At 43.0% G+C, this 16,225-nt stretch overlaps 1 protein-coding gene across 3 annotated transcripts in view; it reads right to left on the bottom strand.

The window, feature by feature from the left end:
* Positions 1-16,225, bottom strand: part of PDE5A (phosphodiesterase 5A) — a 146,735-nt gene that overhangs the window by 11,894 nt on the left and 118,616 nt on the right. For all 3 annotated transcript variants that reach the window (XM_018049176.1, XM_018049177.1, XM_013964453.2), the window contains exons 15-18: positions 11,100-11,187; positions 7,356-7,456; positions 5,563-5,640; positions 1,220-1,283 (exon numbers count right to left, since the gene is read on the bottom strand). In XM_018049176.1, the coding sequence (XP_017904665.1) occupies positions 1,220-1,283; positions 5,563-5,640; positions 7,356-7,456; positions 11,100-11,187 (331 nt within the window). The remainder of the gene's footprint in view (positions 1-1,219; positions 1,284-5,562; positions 5,641-7,355; positions 7,457-11,099; positions 11,188-16,225) is intronic.

Here is a 16,225-nt window from a genome sequence, read left to right as displayed (position 1 = left end):
ATTATAGAGGCTTTATAGTGCTGCTTTTTATCTGGACCCCAGCTTCACTGCTGTCTGTTTTCAGAGTTTGATTCAAAAGAAAGAGAAAGAAAGAAATTCTTTGCTCTTCCATTCTCTTTCCTGTTTTGAAATGGGCGTGTAGTGTTACTAATCATGGAGCAGGAAGGGCTGCAGAGACATCTCTTGCGTGCTTATGACATGGCGGCTTCGGCGCCTGGAGAGCACATTGCTGATCTTGTCAGCACGTGGTTCGGAAGGTGAGCCCGTCATTCCTGGGCTCCATAACTATGTATCCCACAGTCGTGACCAACAGCAAGTGTTGATAGCCTCAGGTAGGACACTTAGGGTCGAAAATGCAGCCTCAGAAAGCAAGCACAATATATCCAGCATCGCGTGTATGCCCCACCCCCCTTATATTCAGCCTAGGGCCTTTACGCCTCAGCACAATGTTACGGCAGTGACTTATTTAGAGAGACGATATATTTCTAGCCACCTGACCCCAGGCTCTAATCAGCACCTTCGGCATATCTTATATCAACATGTCCTATATTTATGAGCACCAGAAATGTTTAAGTTCTACTTGTTAATGCCTATTTAGAGTTGAAGTACAGCCTAATAGGCTAACCATAAGAAAACGGAGTTTGTGTCTTCTAATTATTAGGACTATTAAAGGGATGTGCTTAAAAAAAAAAGAAACTGAGCTAGAAACAGTACTGGAATTAAACTTTATCAACAGCTAGGTTTTTGCTGTGTTAATAATTATTAAGTCATAACAAGTGTTCTAAAACAGAAAAGTGTTTATGTCCATTTGTCTGCTTTTAATACTACTTAAAATTTAGATTAAAAGTTTCCCAAATACTTTAAAAGCTACATTAAAGAGTAAAGGTTTTTTTATACTTTGACTTAAAAAAAATTATTTATTTATTTTAATTGGAGGCTAATTACTTTACAGTATTGTAGTGGTTTTTGCCATACATTGACATGAATCTGCCATGGGTGTACACGTGTTCCCCATCCTGAACCCCCCCTCCCGCCTCCCTCCCCATCCCACCCCTCTGGGTCATCCCAGTGCACCAGCCCTGAGCACCCTGTATCATGCGTCAAATCTCGACTGGCGACTGTTTCACATATGGTAATATACATGTTTCAATGCCATTCTCTCAAATCATCACATACTTTGACTTTTCAATTACTACTTTTTCATCATTAAACAACATACCCGTTGTTGAATAGGCCAGGGTTTTGTAATTGCAGAAAGATCACAAGCTGTCATCAGCATCGCTCTGTTAAGGAAAAAGAGGTCCAATACTCCTGTTTACCTTTATGTGACTATAAACCCTAGTAAATAGTTAGTTACTGATAAAAAGTTAAATTAAAACCCCATAAACTACAGAGATGGCAGTTTACAAAGACTAAAGAAACAGAAATAGAATTTATATAGAAGCAGAACTGATACAATGGTATCACAGCGTCAGTTGTTTTGGTTACCCAGTGAACCACTGGAATTTGCCCTCAAACTGCCTTGTTGTATCTCCAGATTAGCAGAAGGAGAGAAATTACTAACCTCTGAGCAAAAACGTGCCTGCTATTACTTTTTTTTCACTTTGGCCTTCCATTCTCAGTGACAGTATGGTGAAAACACACTGATTACTAATAATTATCTGTGAAACATCATCAGCTATCCTATTGATAAAACCCCCATGACAAGAACTGTGATGGGTCATCCTAGTTCACTCAGCACACGTCGTGGCTCCTATGTGAAAAGTCTTTAAATTATTGAACAGTACCTGCTGGAGAGAAGAGGGAAATGAAAGGATATGGTGCTCTTTACTCCTTCTCTTGTTAGAGAAGTTGTAAATCATGTTGGACTCCGGAAGCTGTGACGAGGTGCTCTAGACCTCAGTACTGTGACTACTGCATGAAAATGGTTTCTCTTTGGTGTAGTGACTTTCCATGTCAGGTCTAAATACCTGCCATCGAATTCTTTCAATCTGTTTGAGGACACAGGCAAAAAGGTCATCACTGTCACATACAGAAACACTCAAGGTAAAGGACTGCGTCACTTGTACCTCTAGGGACAATCTAAATAAAAGTACATCTTCCCTAACCATATTAGGCCACAAAGAAAAGGGTTTTTGGCCTCAGACTGTCTTATACCAACTCTTATCTCAGGTAATGAGTACACCAGAGAAATGTTTAATCATGAAGGATTTCAATAATGCTTGCCAATGCAACCTGTCTCCCCCAAAGAAGACCATGCAGTGTCTGGATAAGCTTAAGTGCAATCTGGACAGTGAAGAGTGGAAGAGGCAGCCTGAGTGCTAGGTGTACTGAGTGCTTCTCTGCAAGAGGCTAGAAGTTAGGTGAGCACAGCAGTGAAAGCGGTGGCACAGACTTGGAACTGAGGTTGGATTCCATTTTTGTCACCGGGAAAGACTGGCCACAGATTGCAGCAGTGTGTGTGCGTTTCCAAGGCACTGCTCTAAAAGCATGTTGAGTCTCTTACATGAAGCATGACACTCGTATGAACAGACAGCTGGACATTTGTATGTTTGTTTGCATGTGAAGTGATACCTGTCTATCTACAGAGATGTTAGTTATAAAACTGTAATAGAGCACTATCCTCAGTCTTGTTACTACTTCTGTCTTTATTATTCACGCTTGGTTCTTTTTTATTGGTCTAGTTCTTGTCATGGAAAAGGCAGTGACAGTAATAGCAAAGGATGGGAGGGAGGGAAAGGGAAAACAGGTGAGAAAAACAGAACCCGGAAGCTCTGACTCTACAACTAACACCAAAAAGAGATGTCCTTTTCATCATAGGGGACTGGAATGTAAAAGTAGGAAGTCAGGGGATATCTGGGGTACCAGGCAGGTTTGGCATTAGAGGACAAAATGAAGCAGGGCAAAGGCTAACCGAGTTTTCCCAAGAGAATGTACTGGTCATAGCAAACACCCTCTTTCAGCAACACGAGACAGCTGTACCCATGGACATCACCAGATGGTCAATGACAAAGTCAGACTGATTCTATTCTTTGCAGCCCAAGATGAAGCAGCTCTATACAGTCAGCAAAAACAAGACCAGGAGCTGACTGTGGCTCAGATCATGAACTCCTTGTTGCAAAATTCAGATTTAAATTGAAGAAAGTAGGGAAAACCATTAGACCATTCACGTATGACCTACATCAAATCCCTCACCATTCATTATATAGCAGAGGTAACAAACAGACTCAAGGGATTAGATCTGAGAGAGGGCCTGAAGAACTATGGACGGAGGTTCGTAACACTGTCCAGGAGGCAGTGATCCAAACCATCCCCAAGAAAAAGAAATGCAAAAGGCAAAATGGCTGTCTGAGGAGGCCTTACAGATAGCTGAGAGAAGAAAAGAAGCAAAAGGCAAAGGAGAAAAGGAAAGATACACCATTTGAATACAGAGGTTCCAAAGAACAGCAAGGAGAAATAAGAAAGCTTTCCTCAGTGATGCATGCAAAGAAATAGAGGAAGACAACAGAATTCGAAAGACTGGAGATCTCTTCAAGAAAATTAGAGATACCAAGGGAACATTTCATGCAAAGATGGGCTCGATAAAGGACAGAAATGGTATGGACCTAACAGAAGCAGAAGATATTAAGAAGAGGTGGCAAGAATACACAGAAGAACTATACAAAAAGGATCTTAATGACCCAGATAACCACAACAGTGTGATCATTCACCCGAAGACAGACATCCTGGAGTGTGAAGTCAAGTGGGCCTTAGGAAGCATCACTATGGACAAAGCTAGTGGAGGTGATGGAATTCCAGTGGAGCTATTTCAAATCCCAAATGATGATGCTGTGAATGTACTGCACTCAGTATGCCAGCAAATTTGGAAAACTCAGCAGTGGCCACAGGACTGGAAAAGGTCAGTTTTCATTCCAATCCCAAAGAAAGACAATGCCAAAGAATGTTCAAAGTACCTCACAATTGCACTCATCTCACATGCTAGTAAAGTAATGCTCAAAATTCTCCATGCCAGGCTTCAACAATATGTGAACCAAGAACGTCCAGATGTTCAAGCTGGATTTAGAAAAGGCAGAGGAACCAGAGATCAAATTGCCAACATCTGTTGGATCATAGAAAAAGCAAGAGAGTTCCAGAAAAACAACTACTTCTGCTTAATTGACTACTAAGGCATTCTGCTAAAGCCTTTGACTGTGTGATCACAACAAACTGGAAAATTCTTCAGGAGATGGGAATACCAGACCACCTTCCTGCAGGTCCAGAAGCAACAGTTAAAAAGGGACATGGAACAACAGACTGGTTCCAAAGTTGGAAGACTGTATATTGTAACCCTACTTATTTAACTTATATGCAGAGTATATCATGCAAAATGCTGGGCTGGATAAAGCAAGCTGGAACCAAGATGGCTGGGAGAAATATCAATAACCTCAGATATACAGATGACACCACCCTTATGGCAGAAAGCAAAGAGGAACTAAAGAGCCTCTTGATGAAGATGAAAGAGGAGAGTGAAAAAGCTGGCTTAAAACTCAACATTCAAAAAATGAAGATCATGGCATCCAGTCCTGTCACTTCATGGCAAATAGATGGGGAAACAATGCAAACAGTGAAAGACTTTATTTTTCCTGGGCTCCAAAATCACTGCAGATGGTGACTGCAGCCATGAAATTAAAAGACTTTTGCTCCTTGAAAGAAAAGCTATGACAAACCTACATAGCATATTAAAAAGCAGAGATATTACTTTGCCAACAGAAGTCCATTTAGTCAAAGCTATGTTTTTTTTCCAGTAGTGTATGGATGTGAGAGTTGGACTATAAAGAAAGCTGAGCGCCGAAGAATTGATGCTTTTGAACTGTGGTGTTGGAGAAGACTCTTGAGCGTTCCTTGGACTGCAAGGAGATCCAACCAGTCCATCCTAAAGGTGATCAGTCCTGGGTGTGTTCATTGGAAAGACTGATGTTGAAGCTGAAGCTACAATACTTTGGCCACCTGATGTGAAGAGCTGACTCATTGGAAAAGACCCTGATGCTGGGAGGGATCAAAGGCAGGAGGAGGGGATGACACAGCATGAGATGGTTGGATGGCATCACTGACTCGATGGACATGAGTTTGAGCAAGCTCTGGCAGTTGGTGATGGACAGGGAGGCCTGGCATGTAGTCCATGGGGTCACGAAGAGTCGGACACAACGGAGCAGCCAACTGAACTGAAGGTCTGACTGCTGCTCTGCCATCACGTAAGAGAAGTAAACACTTCACAGTCGTGTTCTTGCTCCAGCAATCTTCAGGATGCTATTTTTAGGTCTTCCAGTCAAAAGAACTGTGAGTGTGAACAAGGGAACCCTACAGCCTTGTATGACACTCCACCACATTTAAAGGTCCTTCTAGGACAAAAAGAATATTCTTTTGAATTTGCAAATGCATTTATTTTCAAGTAAATACTTATATTTAGCCCTTTATATAACATCTGTAAGAATTCTGACAGCCTCTAAGATCATCACGTTGTAACAAATAATTGCAATAAAATTGGATAGAAAAACCAGCTTTAAGGATAGTAATCCTACTTACAAAAACAACTCCTTTTGATGAGGATCTTCCAAATTGAATTGATTTTTTCTTATAAGTTCAAAAAATTCTCCTCGTCTCCTTTAAAATAAAGAAAAATTTTGGTAGTTATGATGAGTCCCCTAAGCTCTTATCCTTTTGGTCAACAAAGGCACATCAAGTAAAATTTCAGGGAAAAGAATCTCTAATGGTTTTTCTCATATAAGAATCTTATATTGTTACATATATTCTTATATATCAGAATATATAATCCAATATAAGAATCATGTTAAAAATCTTGAATACCTTACTTTCCTCCCTTCTACCATATTCTTTGGCTGAAATATTAAATCTTAACTCACTTTTAACTAAGGTCACAAGTAATGGAAATCTCAATTCTTGAATATGATTTAAGAAAATGAAACAATGTGAGTTAAAAATCTGATGCTGAGAATGATTTAAGAAATTCTGCATATGGTGCAAGATCTCTATGGTTTCAATTTAATTTCATACGTCTCATTCACATAATTTTTTACTCTATACCAAAATATATGTCAGTATAAAGCTGTGAAGTTCTTCTGAAGCAAAGAAAGACCAGTATAAACTGATGTTTGCTCACTGTATAGTGAACACCTCCGTGTACTCAACATTGATAAGCATCTTGGAAAACTGCAAGACAGGAGTTCTTTTCATAACATTTAAACCAGTCAAAGTCATGGGACACTCATAAGAGAAACTTGCATAACAAAACTGCCTGTCTGTGACTGAATACCAAGATGACAAGAGGTTTCAGAAGGATCCAGAGGGGAGACCCGTGTGGCTTGAAAAGGTCAGGAAGTCTTTGTCATTTCAGGTACTTTTCAAATTATTGGTAACTTGACAGTCTTTATCCTGTAGTCATTTTGAGCTGAAATTTACTATATATATATATATATATATATCTTACCCTAATTAACTTTAAAGTGCTCCAAAGTCCAAGGAAACAGACTCTTCTAGACAGAAGTTACTTTTAGATGTACAGTAGTGGCTATCTGGTATGAGGCTTTGTGTGTCTGTTCTATTTGCTTTTAGTTCTCAAGAGTGGCTAAAACCACAGTGTGCATCTGTGTACAGCTGGGGAGAGGCCCTTGCTCCCAGGAAATCCCGTGAGCATGACTGCCCCTCTGCCTTCACCCCCACACATGCAGCAGAGCGCTTGGTCTCTGTGTGGGAAACAAACGGCTGCCCAAACCCAGCAACGTCGTGCCTTTCTTTTAGAAAGTAAGTTTAGTTATGCAAACACACACCTACATCACTGACACACTCTCATGCATGCTTTAATTCTTAAGTCGTTCATTAATTATAAGGGTCTACATTAATACTCTTCTGCCAGAATCCAATAAAAAGAAACAAGATTTACTTGTTTGGCACTCAGCTCCTTTTCCTGCCCATATGGGCTTAGATAACAGTTTAAGGGACTGTGAAATGGTCAGAAGTTGGGGGAGTGAGGGACAGAAGGAAAAGCAGGTGCCCTTTATAAAGGGCGTTATTATATTCTTTAGATTGGCCAGCCAAGCTTAGAATGACCTTGAGATGGTCATCTGCTTTGTGCAGAGCTTCAAAGACAAACATCAGAAGTAATTCTGTATTCTGTCATTTCTAGCATTAAGCAGACTTTTCTGGCTTCCTTGTTTAACAAACTGCTCCATAGTCTGATAAACAGCTTTGCCAGGACATTGGTTCTTATAATCTAAAAATATCCCAATGGCAATTTTTAAAGTTGGAAGCTGTGCAAACACATCCGAAATCTATCTATCAAGATATTTCTTAAAACTTACTTTATGTACAGTGCTAGGTCTGTAGCTAAAATAGCTTGCTTGATTATCTTCAGCGTGGTCTTATATTCTTCAATGGAGAGGCCACTGAGAATCTGATTGCCCTTTATAAAAAAGAAAACCATCATAAGCCCTCCACTTGGAGACGCTGCTGCTAAAAACAAAATCTGAAAATGCAGTCACATTTCTTACACACATTCTAAACTCAGGAAGACAGAGGACACCTACTTACATAAGTCAATACCGTGAAGTCATGTTTCCCCTTGATGCACCCACCCCACCACCTTGTCATTTGAGGAAAACACAGCTTCATGATGGTTCATTGACCAAAGTAAGCATGTTTTTCCAACTCTTGTACTTCTTGGCTTTAGTCCAGGTCCAAAAGTTAATGACTATATACCTTTTTCCTTTGGGCAAGTTAACTGCTAAATCTGACAGCAAGTAAAACTTTGAAAAATCAAAATCTATATTAATAGATATGAAGAACTGTAAATGATTATTTTAAAAATCATTTCTCTGGCTTCTATAACAAATCCAGTAACATTTCTGGTGCAGGTTTATATTTTTTTAACTTCTTATTGGGCACAGTGTTTATTCTTAGGAACATGTGCAGTATAGATGGGTAGCGGGCATGAGCAACGTGTGCTTCCTCAAGAAAGGAAGAGTTTGAAACATCTATAAGGAGAATCTCAAAGATGGCTAATCCATGTGCAAATTATCTTAAGTTTTTGCTATGTAACCATTTTTTAAATTTCTTGCCTGTAATTTAAATCACAGTGACTCACTGATCTTGAACTAAGTAAAACATACTTTGGCTACTCAGACTATACTCAAAACAACATCTGTAAATTGAGTCAGATGTGCTCCCTAAACCTTAGCGCTGAGGGAAAAAACCCAGAAGCTTAGAAATAGGATGTGGAGGCAAAGGATTTGCTCTGAAAAGAGAAAACTGCTGAGCTGGGGTCAGACATTGGTTAGAGGATAACTAGTTGCCAAAATTGTGATATACATCTAATTAATAATCTATTATTATGCAAGAAATACTAGTTTTAAATATAAATCACTTTAGATTCTGGACAAAACAGTACTATTCAGAAGATAGCTTCTGATACTTTTATTTAATATAAGACTATGTTAAATGAAAAAGTAGAAATGTCTTTTGGTATTACACTTTAATTTTCCCTTCCAGGAGCAAAAGCTATAAATTCTTATGTATTGGTGGTTACAAAGACAGAATGTAGAGATGGGTGTTATCAAATGAGGCCAGCCATATATACAGCAAGATTCCTTTTATGTTATAATATATTACATAGTAAGTTATGTCATCTGATAACAGAGAGCAGTGTGATAGAAATACTGTACAATATGCTTTTTAAGAAAAAGGTTAAGCACATTTTCTTCAAAACTAAAACAGGATATTAAAAATGAAGTTTGAGCTGAAGCGCAAAGACAGCAAACTCCAATGAACGTACAGATGTTTCTGCTATAATTCAACATAGACATTCCTGACAAGTCTCAGTTCAGAAAAACCACACACTAAAAAAATAACACGGTGTATGGGAAAAACAGTACTGGGGGAGACCACTCAAAGCATATGCAACTTTTAAACCAGAGCGAAAAACAAACCAAGAATTAGGACATCTGAAGGTAACTTGGACAGGCCAGGCTCACAAGTCTGGCAGCTGCCTCTGAGGACATTAACGCAGCACAGAAACAGTGGAATGGAAATGCTGGTTTATGGAGGCCCGGGGCAGTGCAGATAGAACTGGCCCGCGGAGACAGTGGGGCTGTATTGCGGGAGGCACTGGGGGATGCGCAGCACCCCCCCCCCCAGCCCCCACGGCCCAGCGCGGTCCAGGGCGAGGGCGTGCCTCTGGGGCCAAGTGCCCACTTCCAGTACTCCTATAACAACGGAAAGGGCCGCACGGGCAGGAGCGAAGCAGAGCGTTTCTTCCTTTCTTGCTGAAGGCTGAAATTCAGCTCCCATAATTCTGACACCTAACCCAAGAGAACTTGTGCATGAAACAGTACAATTTGTACATTTTAGCGACATCATCCCCCTACCTCCCACTCACATACTAATTTTCATTAAAAGTCACATCTGTAGCAGACAGTCTGCACTAGAGCACGTGCAGAATTTCCAAGGAGGTGCCAGAACTGGCCACATAACTCTTAGCCCTTCACCCACACTGAGAGGCAGGACTGCATCCCTCCTCCCTCAAGTAAGAGAGAGCAGCCTGCAGTCACTGTGTGTCTCCTGGAGTTGGGTGGGTGGGTGGGGACTACAGTGCACGCGTGTCTGATTCCTGTCTGGAAAACTGAAAAGGCAAGACCCAGGCTGGCCAGACCCTCTGATTGAACAGGAGGGAGAGGTTGCTTCCATTCAGGATGGCCTGCCTCTTCTGAGTTTTGGATGCATTAGGCCTCTTTAAGTCCTGTCCTTTTCAAGAGGACCACAAGGAGGGCCAAGGAACCTCAGCAGAAAGGAGAGGAAAGTCACTACTCAGAGTTCCAGGAGCTGAGGAGGAGGTCAGGCAATACACTGGAGAGAGGTGACTACGCATATTACGGGGGACAACAGTGGAAAAGCCCACAGTTAGGGTGCATGGGCACGATCATGGACTTACTCATAAGAAAAGAACTTGTTTTAGACACCTATGAGGCGCAGAGAGGGGGATAGGCGTAAGAGCACCAATCTGCTGAGTGTTCTGGGCGCTCTTCTTTCCTGTTCTCCAGGATGTGGGGACTTGGGGTGAGGAAGGAGTCAAAAGAAGCCTAAGGAGGGACGAAAGAGGCCAGCCGGGGCAGAAAAAGAGAACCTGAAGCTTTAAATCAGGTCCAGAATCTGTACTATCCCACAGGACTGGACATTCTGGTTTCTAACTTGAAAACTATGCTGTATTTTGTGATGCAAAGCAGTAACTAGAAAGCTTTTACTTAAAAAGAGTCACCACAAAAGTCATAAGCCTCTTAAGTTTTCTAGGGCTCAGGGAAGAACGAACCCAGCGGGCAAATGTAAAGAGATGGAGACAAAATTGCTTTAAAATGATGTACCACGTGTTGTGTTTTTTCAACATAAGAGTCTACAACTTTCTTTTTTTTTCTCATTATAAAGGTAATATGTCTATACAATGGATAATGCGAATGATGAACAAATCCGAATCAGAAAATAAAAAAGCTAATAATTTAAGTAGACAGAAACAGCCATTGTGAAAATTTTGGTGTATATCATTAAAATGTATATTCCATTTTAATATTTTCCTTAACATAAATATGCCTGGCATAGCATATCACATGCTTTCTTACAATGATATTCATTTAGCCAGTATTGAATAACTTTATTCCTTAACAGAAATGTTGATTAGTGGTTAGAAGTTTCAATAAAAAGAGGAAAAGGTATTGCCTGTGAAAGACATTTGAGAGCAGTATAAACCACATCATTTGGCAAAAACAAAAACAGAACTAACAGAGAGCCATAAAATACCAGTTTTGTTTGTTTCTAATTTGCAATAACCAAACTGAGGTAAGTAACCAGTTTTCCCTTATCAGGCAACATTAAGACAGTTTTGGTTTCTAGAGAAGTAAGGCTGTGGAGATCTCAAATTGTTTTGGCTTTGCCTTTCTTACCCAAAAAGGAATAAAGTGTGCTCAAGAATTTATGATGCTGGGAATAAATCCAAAACTAAAAATAAAACTGAATTTATACACTCCCCTTTGAAAGTCCACAACCATAAATCAGGGACTTACAGGACTATTAAGGATCATCAGGCACTGATCAAAATGGTGATGCTCCATGATTGAATGGCAGTAGAGCTGAGCCAGTGGGTGTTCACTTCTGAAACATGGCAGAAGAAAGAGAAACAAAGTTTAAAATATGGCCAGTTTCCCCAGCATACCAGTTATCAATTTCTTCTTGTTACTGGTTAACTGAAAAAGAGGCTGCTTCATAAAAATTAATCCAACAATTGTCTCTCCTGCTGGAAAGAGTGAGGTCATCTCTGGGAAATACATGTCAAGAGTCAAATGGTTTTCAAATATCAATGTTAACTGCTCCCCGTTCAAAGTACGAACAATTTCATTGGTTTTACTATGAAAATAATAATAGTAGACGGAATAAGAACAAAGGATTACTCTCTCTACACATGGGAAAAAAACAACTCTGAAACAGCTGTACCAACAATACTTTACAATTTCAAAAGTGCAGTTGCTTGAAAATCTGAAATACCAATTTCCATGTAAGTATTTGTTCTGAAATAAGGCTGAAGGTCAGCGTCTCTGTGCACGTGCCTGTGAGAGCTGTGGGTGGTGAGAAGCAAGGGAAAGGGGAACAGTGGGTGCATGTCTGCCCCACCGGAGGCAGGAAGGAGACAGCTAAGTCGGAAAAAGCCCCTGTGGGTGCCGCTTGTTGCAGTGCAGGACTTGGTGCTGAACTCAGGGAGGACGGTAGAGACCATCTGGCCAAGTAAAGTGGTGTGTGCGTGCTAAGTCACTTCAGTCGTGTCCGACTCTTTGTGACCCCATGGACTGTAGCCCGCCAGGGTCCTCTGTCCATGGGATTCCCCAGGCAAGAGCACTGGAGTGGGTTGCCATTTGGGATCTTCCCGACCCAGGGGTCTTACACTCCTGCACTGGCAGGCGGGTTCTTTCCCACTAGCGCCACCTGGGAAGCCCCTGTGAAGTGAAGCGGTGAGGAGGGAATATCACAGTCAGTTCGCTATGTGTAACAGTCACAAATCAAGTTCTGAAGCTCATAAGCAGAGTCCTCCATCTCCTAGTCCTCATGGCCCTTCGCATGGGAATAGAAAGCACCATTTCCACTATTGATTCTTTCAAAACAACAGAAAAAGTTACAGTTCCTGAAAGTCTGTTCCTTAGATTTAGAGGACAGGGGTTTATGAACTGTAAAGCACCATACAAGCCTTAGATAATGCACCTGACTGGTCATTCCTTCATACTGCTGTATGAATCATTATTTTACTTTGTATTTCATTTGTTGAAGATAGGGACGCTACCCAAGACTGAGGAGAGGTGACCCAGGAGAAAATGAGCTAAGCGTGAGAGCAGCTTAAGGGAAAACAAAAACAGTAAGCCGGAAATAGAGGTAGGAGAACGGGGAATCTCATCTCCTCCTCATACCACCAGCAACGCTGCTGACTCCCAGGCCGCCACGTCTCGTCGCTGTTGTGACCTTGCTCCCACAGTAACTCCGGCCTTGCCTTCTGTGCTCCTTTCATATCTAGTAAGTTGTGCCATGAGTCAGATCCTGTGCTGATCACTGGGCAATGGGAAGACAATGGGATGAACTAAAACAAGCAGATCTGTAAGGAAAATTCGCTGGAACCATTCTGGAGATGCATGGAGACTACTGGGATTCAGTTAGGGGCCTAGTGGGAAACTGTTCTAGTAGCCAGGTAAGAGAGAGCCTGGATTAGAGTGGATCTGGGAGAACTGGGGATTCTACTGGGCTTGGTAGAATCCCAAATAGAGAGAGTTGTTTAAGGAGGTAGACGAGTCAGGAGCCGGCAGTGAGTCCCGGTGTTGGGAACTAGTGGTGATGAGACAGATGAAGGGGGAAAGCAGAGAGGCTGTTCCTGCATTGTCATTTATTGACACAGGGAAACAGGGAGAAGACGATGGGGTGAACAAGGGAAGCTGGCTAGATGAGCGCTCGATGTATTGATTTTAAGGCGGCTGTAGTCCAACCACGTGGGTATAAATGTCTGGACTGGAGAGACTCGGGTCACATCAGCATGCTTGGAAATCTGAGCGGTGCGAGCAGTCTCCAGGGAGATGGCCTGGGCTTACAGAGGCCCCAGCAGAAACAGACCCGTGATCCCCTCCACATCCTGCCTGGACTCTGCGGTCTCTGCTGTGGCAACAGTGTTCTCTTCACTCGGACCAGACCTGCTAGTGCCATGTGTCTACACTTCTGGAAAACTACTGCGGCCTTCCTCCTGCCCTTCACTTAGGAAAGGAGAAGCTTCTAGATACCTGATATCTTCCTTTATATAAGAGACTTCAGCACATCCAGTGTCAGCATCTGTTTCACTCTGCTGGTTGTTTGTAAGTCTGTTACCTGTTAGATTGTATTCCTTTCCAGTTTGGTAGATTCCTTTTCCCCAGTGATAACAAGTACTCTCTGCTATAACGTGTCCAGCCCTGTGCTAAGCAGTTGATTTCGTTTTGGCGTTACTCTCGTATAGGACGCTTTAGCTCACCATGTCAAATCCTCAGGCCCCCCATACGGCAGCCGCTGTCGTCGCGTCCAGCGCCAGGCCTGCTGTGACACACAGCGTGAGGAGCCCGTGAGGAGGCACCCTGTGCCAGCCCCGCGGGGACGCCTCATCTCTGCCCACAGGAGCACTCTGCACTCAGGCCGCTCAGCCGGGAGGGTGAGGGTGAGGAGGAAGGGCCTGCACAGGTCAGCTGTGCCCGCGGGCTACGGCGCGGGTGGAGAGCCGCCCCTCCCCGTTCGTCTCCGTCCTTCTGCAGACGGCTCTGCGTCTCCTGCCCTGGACCGCTCACAGGCTCCTGGCCGCACTGACCACCGGGTGCCGTGTGCGCAGACATCTGGCTCCCTCGTCCTCCTCCTGGCCTCCTCTCCTCTCCATTTCCACCCCCTGGGGTCACATGCACCCCTGAGCTGTATGCACGCCGGCTTCTGTCCCAGGCTCTGCTCCAGGGTGACCCAGCCTGAGATGTCGCAACAGCATTTTAGCAATTGTGTTTTTAGACAACCTAAAGTTCAGAGAGATCATCTAACTTGTTCAAGGTCAACACAAATGGCAGAGCCGGGGTTCACACGCATCCTCTTCACCGCGTGACTCTGGCTCATGACCTGCAGCACTGTACACACAGCATCTCCTCACCGACCTAGCTGCCACACTAGAAACACAACAAGGCAGCTACAGTGGAAACGTGTTTAAAATTGAGAATGCATATTGCGTTTTTACACCATGCAGAAAGGACTGTTTCACATTAGAGAAGATTCTTGGCTTGTGAGATAAACAAATGCAAATTTACTTACATTTTTAGGTGTTTACTCACATGGTTTACCTTTACTTATGTTGTAAAACTCTGGATTTATGAATCAATGACAGGGTGACAAGTGCCCCCAATTCTGTCTTTGCAAAGATATTCGTGGAAACCAGTGTATCCTCCGTCCTGTCACTCTCTCACTCTGAAACACGAGGCTCCATCGCCTCCTTCTTCGAGGTCATGTCACAAGGACACTTTAAGCCACTCTTGCTGCAGGGCTGTCCCCCGCCGCTGCTAGTGAGCAGTCGTGGCTGAGCACACCCCCCTGCCTCTCCTCCTGTTCTGCTGCTGCTGCTCCACCTCTGAGCGGCGTGAGGACACTGGGGCAGAAATCAGACCAGTGCCTCAGAAACCAGGAGGAAATGGAAGTGCTGGGAGAAAACACAGCCGCCCCAGCACAGTATTCCTCTCCACTGGCTCTAACAGCCGTCCTTTAATCTGGCTTCTCATCCACATATATTGCTCTGGGCTCAAATCTCTTAGCTACTCTTTGTAACCCATGCCAACCCATTTACTTCTCAACTTCACAATTTCTCTGCAAATCATCGTGATCACCTGCCAGTCAGGGCTTATTTTATGTTCCCGTTCTCTGTGATCACAGATACTCAAATTGATGATCATTTCACCTTGTGACTCCAGTTCTCTGACCTCCTTGATTCTGCCGATTGTCTTTTTTTCACAACAGGAGACTCCCTTCTTTGTTCCACAGCATCGAGCTGCTACCAGGCAGTCTCTGCTAGTCCCTGTCCCTCTCTGGGACAGAGCAAGATCTTGAGCTCTTGTCTGTCGTTAATAGTACGCGCCTGTGAAAATAGCTAAAACTTGCTGAGCGGATAATCTGTGCCAAGTACTGTTCCAAGCACTTTGCATCTGTTTATACTTCTTAGTCCTTGTAGGAAACCCTGTGAGACAGGTATTCTTCTGTCATTATTCTACTATACAGAGAAGGAGACACAGGAAGTTTAAATGACATGGCTCAAAGACACACAGTGAGAGGAGTCAGGATTTGGATGTGCACTCAGGCCGTTCTAAGGACCAACTGAACTCACGTATATAAAGTGCTAGAAAGAGTTCCAAATGCCACAAGGCTAAAAGCTATGACTATGTTGAGGGTTAACTTCCATTATTGTTATTACTATTATTATTAGCTACTGACATTAAGACTAACTGAACTTGCACATTCTTCATATCCAGACCTCCAGTCTCAGGCTCTCCAGCGTTACCAAGGATGACCTCATTCCTGGCTCAAGTACTCTACTCAGTTTGAACTGCATGGACTATGATTCCTGTGCCGCCGCTGCTGCCCTCTGAAGTCTCTGAGATCCTGCTGACCCTCTGTGACCACCGGCCCATTCATGACCCAGCTCCCTGTTGCTCCTCTGTTACAGAGCAGCGGGGACCACGGTGCAGGGCGAGTTCTTCCAGGACACACACACGTGATCAGACTGTGGTTACCAGGAAATTCTTTCATTCTGGTTTGGCTGAATCTCTGATTTTGAAAAAAAAAAAAAAAAAAAACCAAAAAAACAGACCTCACTTGGTCACCCTACCTCTTCTAACCACCATCCTGTGTTATCCTCCTCATTGTTGGGCTCCTCTCCCCTCAGTGCTCCCCCCAAGGACCCAGCATGCAGACACACCTCCCAGCTCTCTCACTCTCATCAGTGGCACCACTGTTGCTCATTTCTTGGACCCAGCGTTATGATTTCCCCCTTCTTTCTTGCATATAACTAACTGTTCAACATTAGATTTGAACAGTTTTCTTCCTTCCTCGAGCTAATATGTGATGTTCACATACACCTGGCTTCCCCTAACAGCTTTCTGGCTGGCCTCTG

Source organism: Capra hircus, chromosome 6, assembly GCF_001704415.2.
Source record: "Capra hircus breed San Clemente chromosome 6, ASM170441v1, whole genome shotgun sequence".
NCBI lineage: Eukaryota > Metazoa > Chordata > Mammalia > Artiodactyla > Bovidae > Capra > Capra hircus.
Note: the sequence above shows the minus strand (reverse complement) of the source record. Positions and strands in the feature narration are given on the sequence as shown.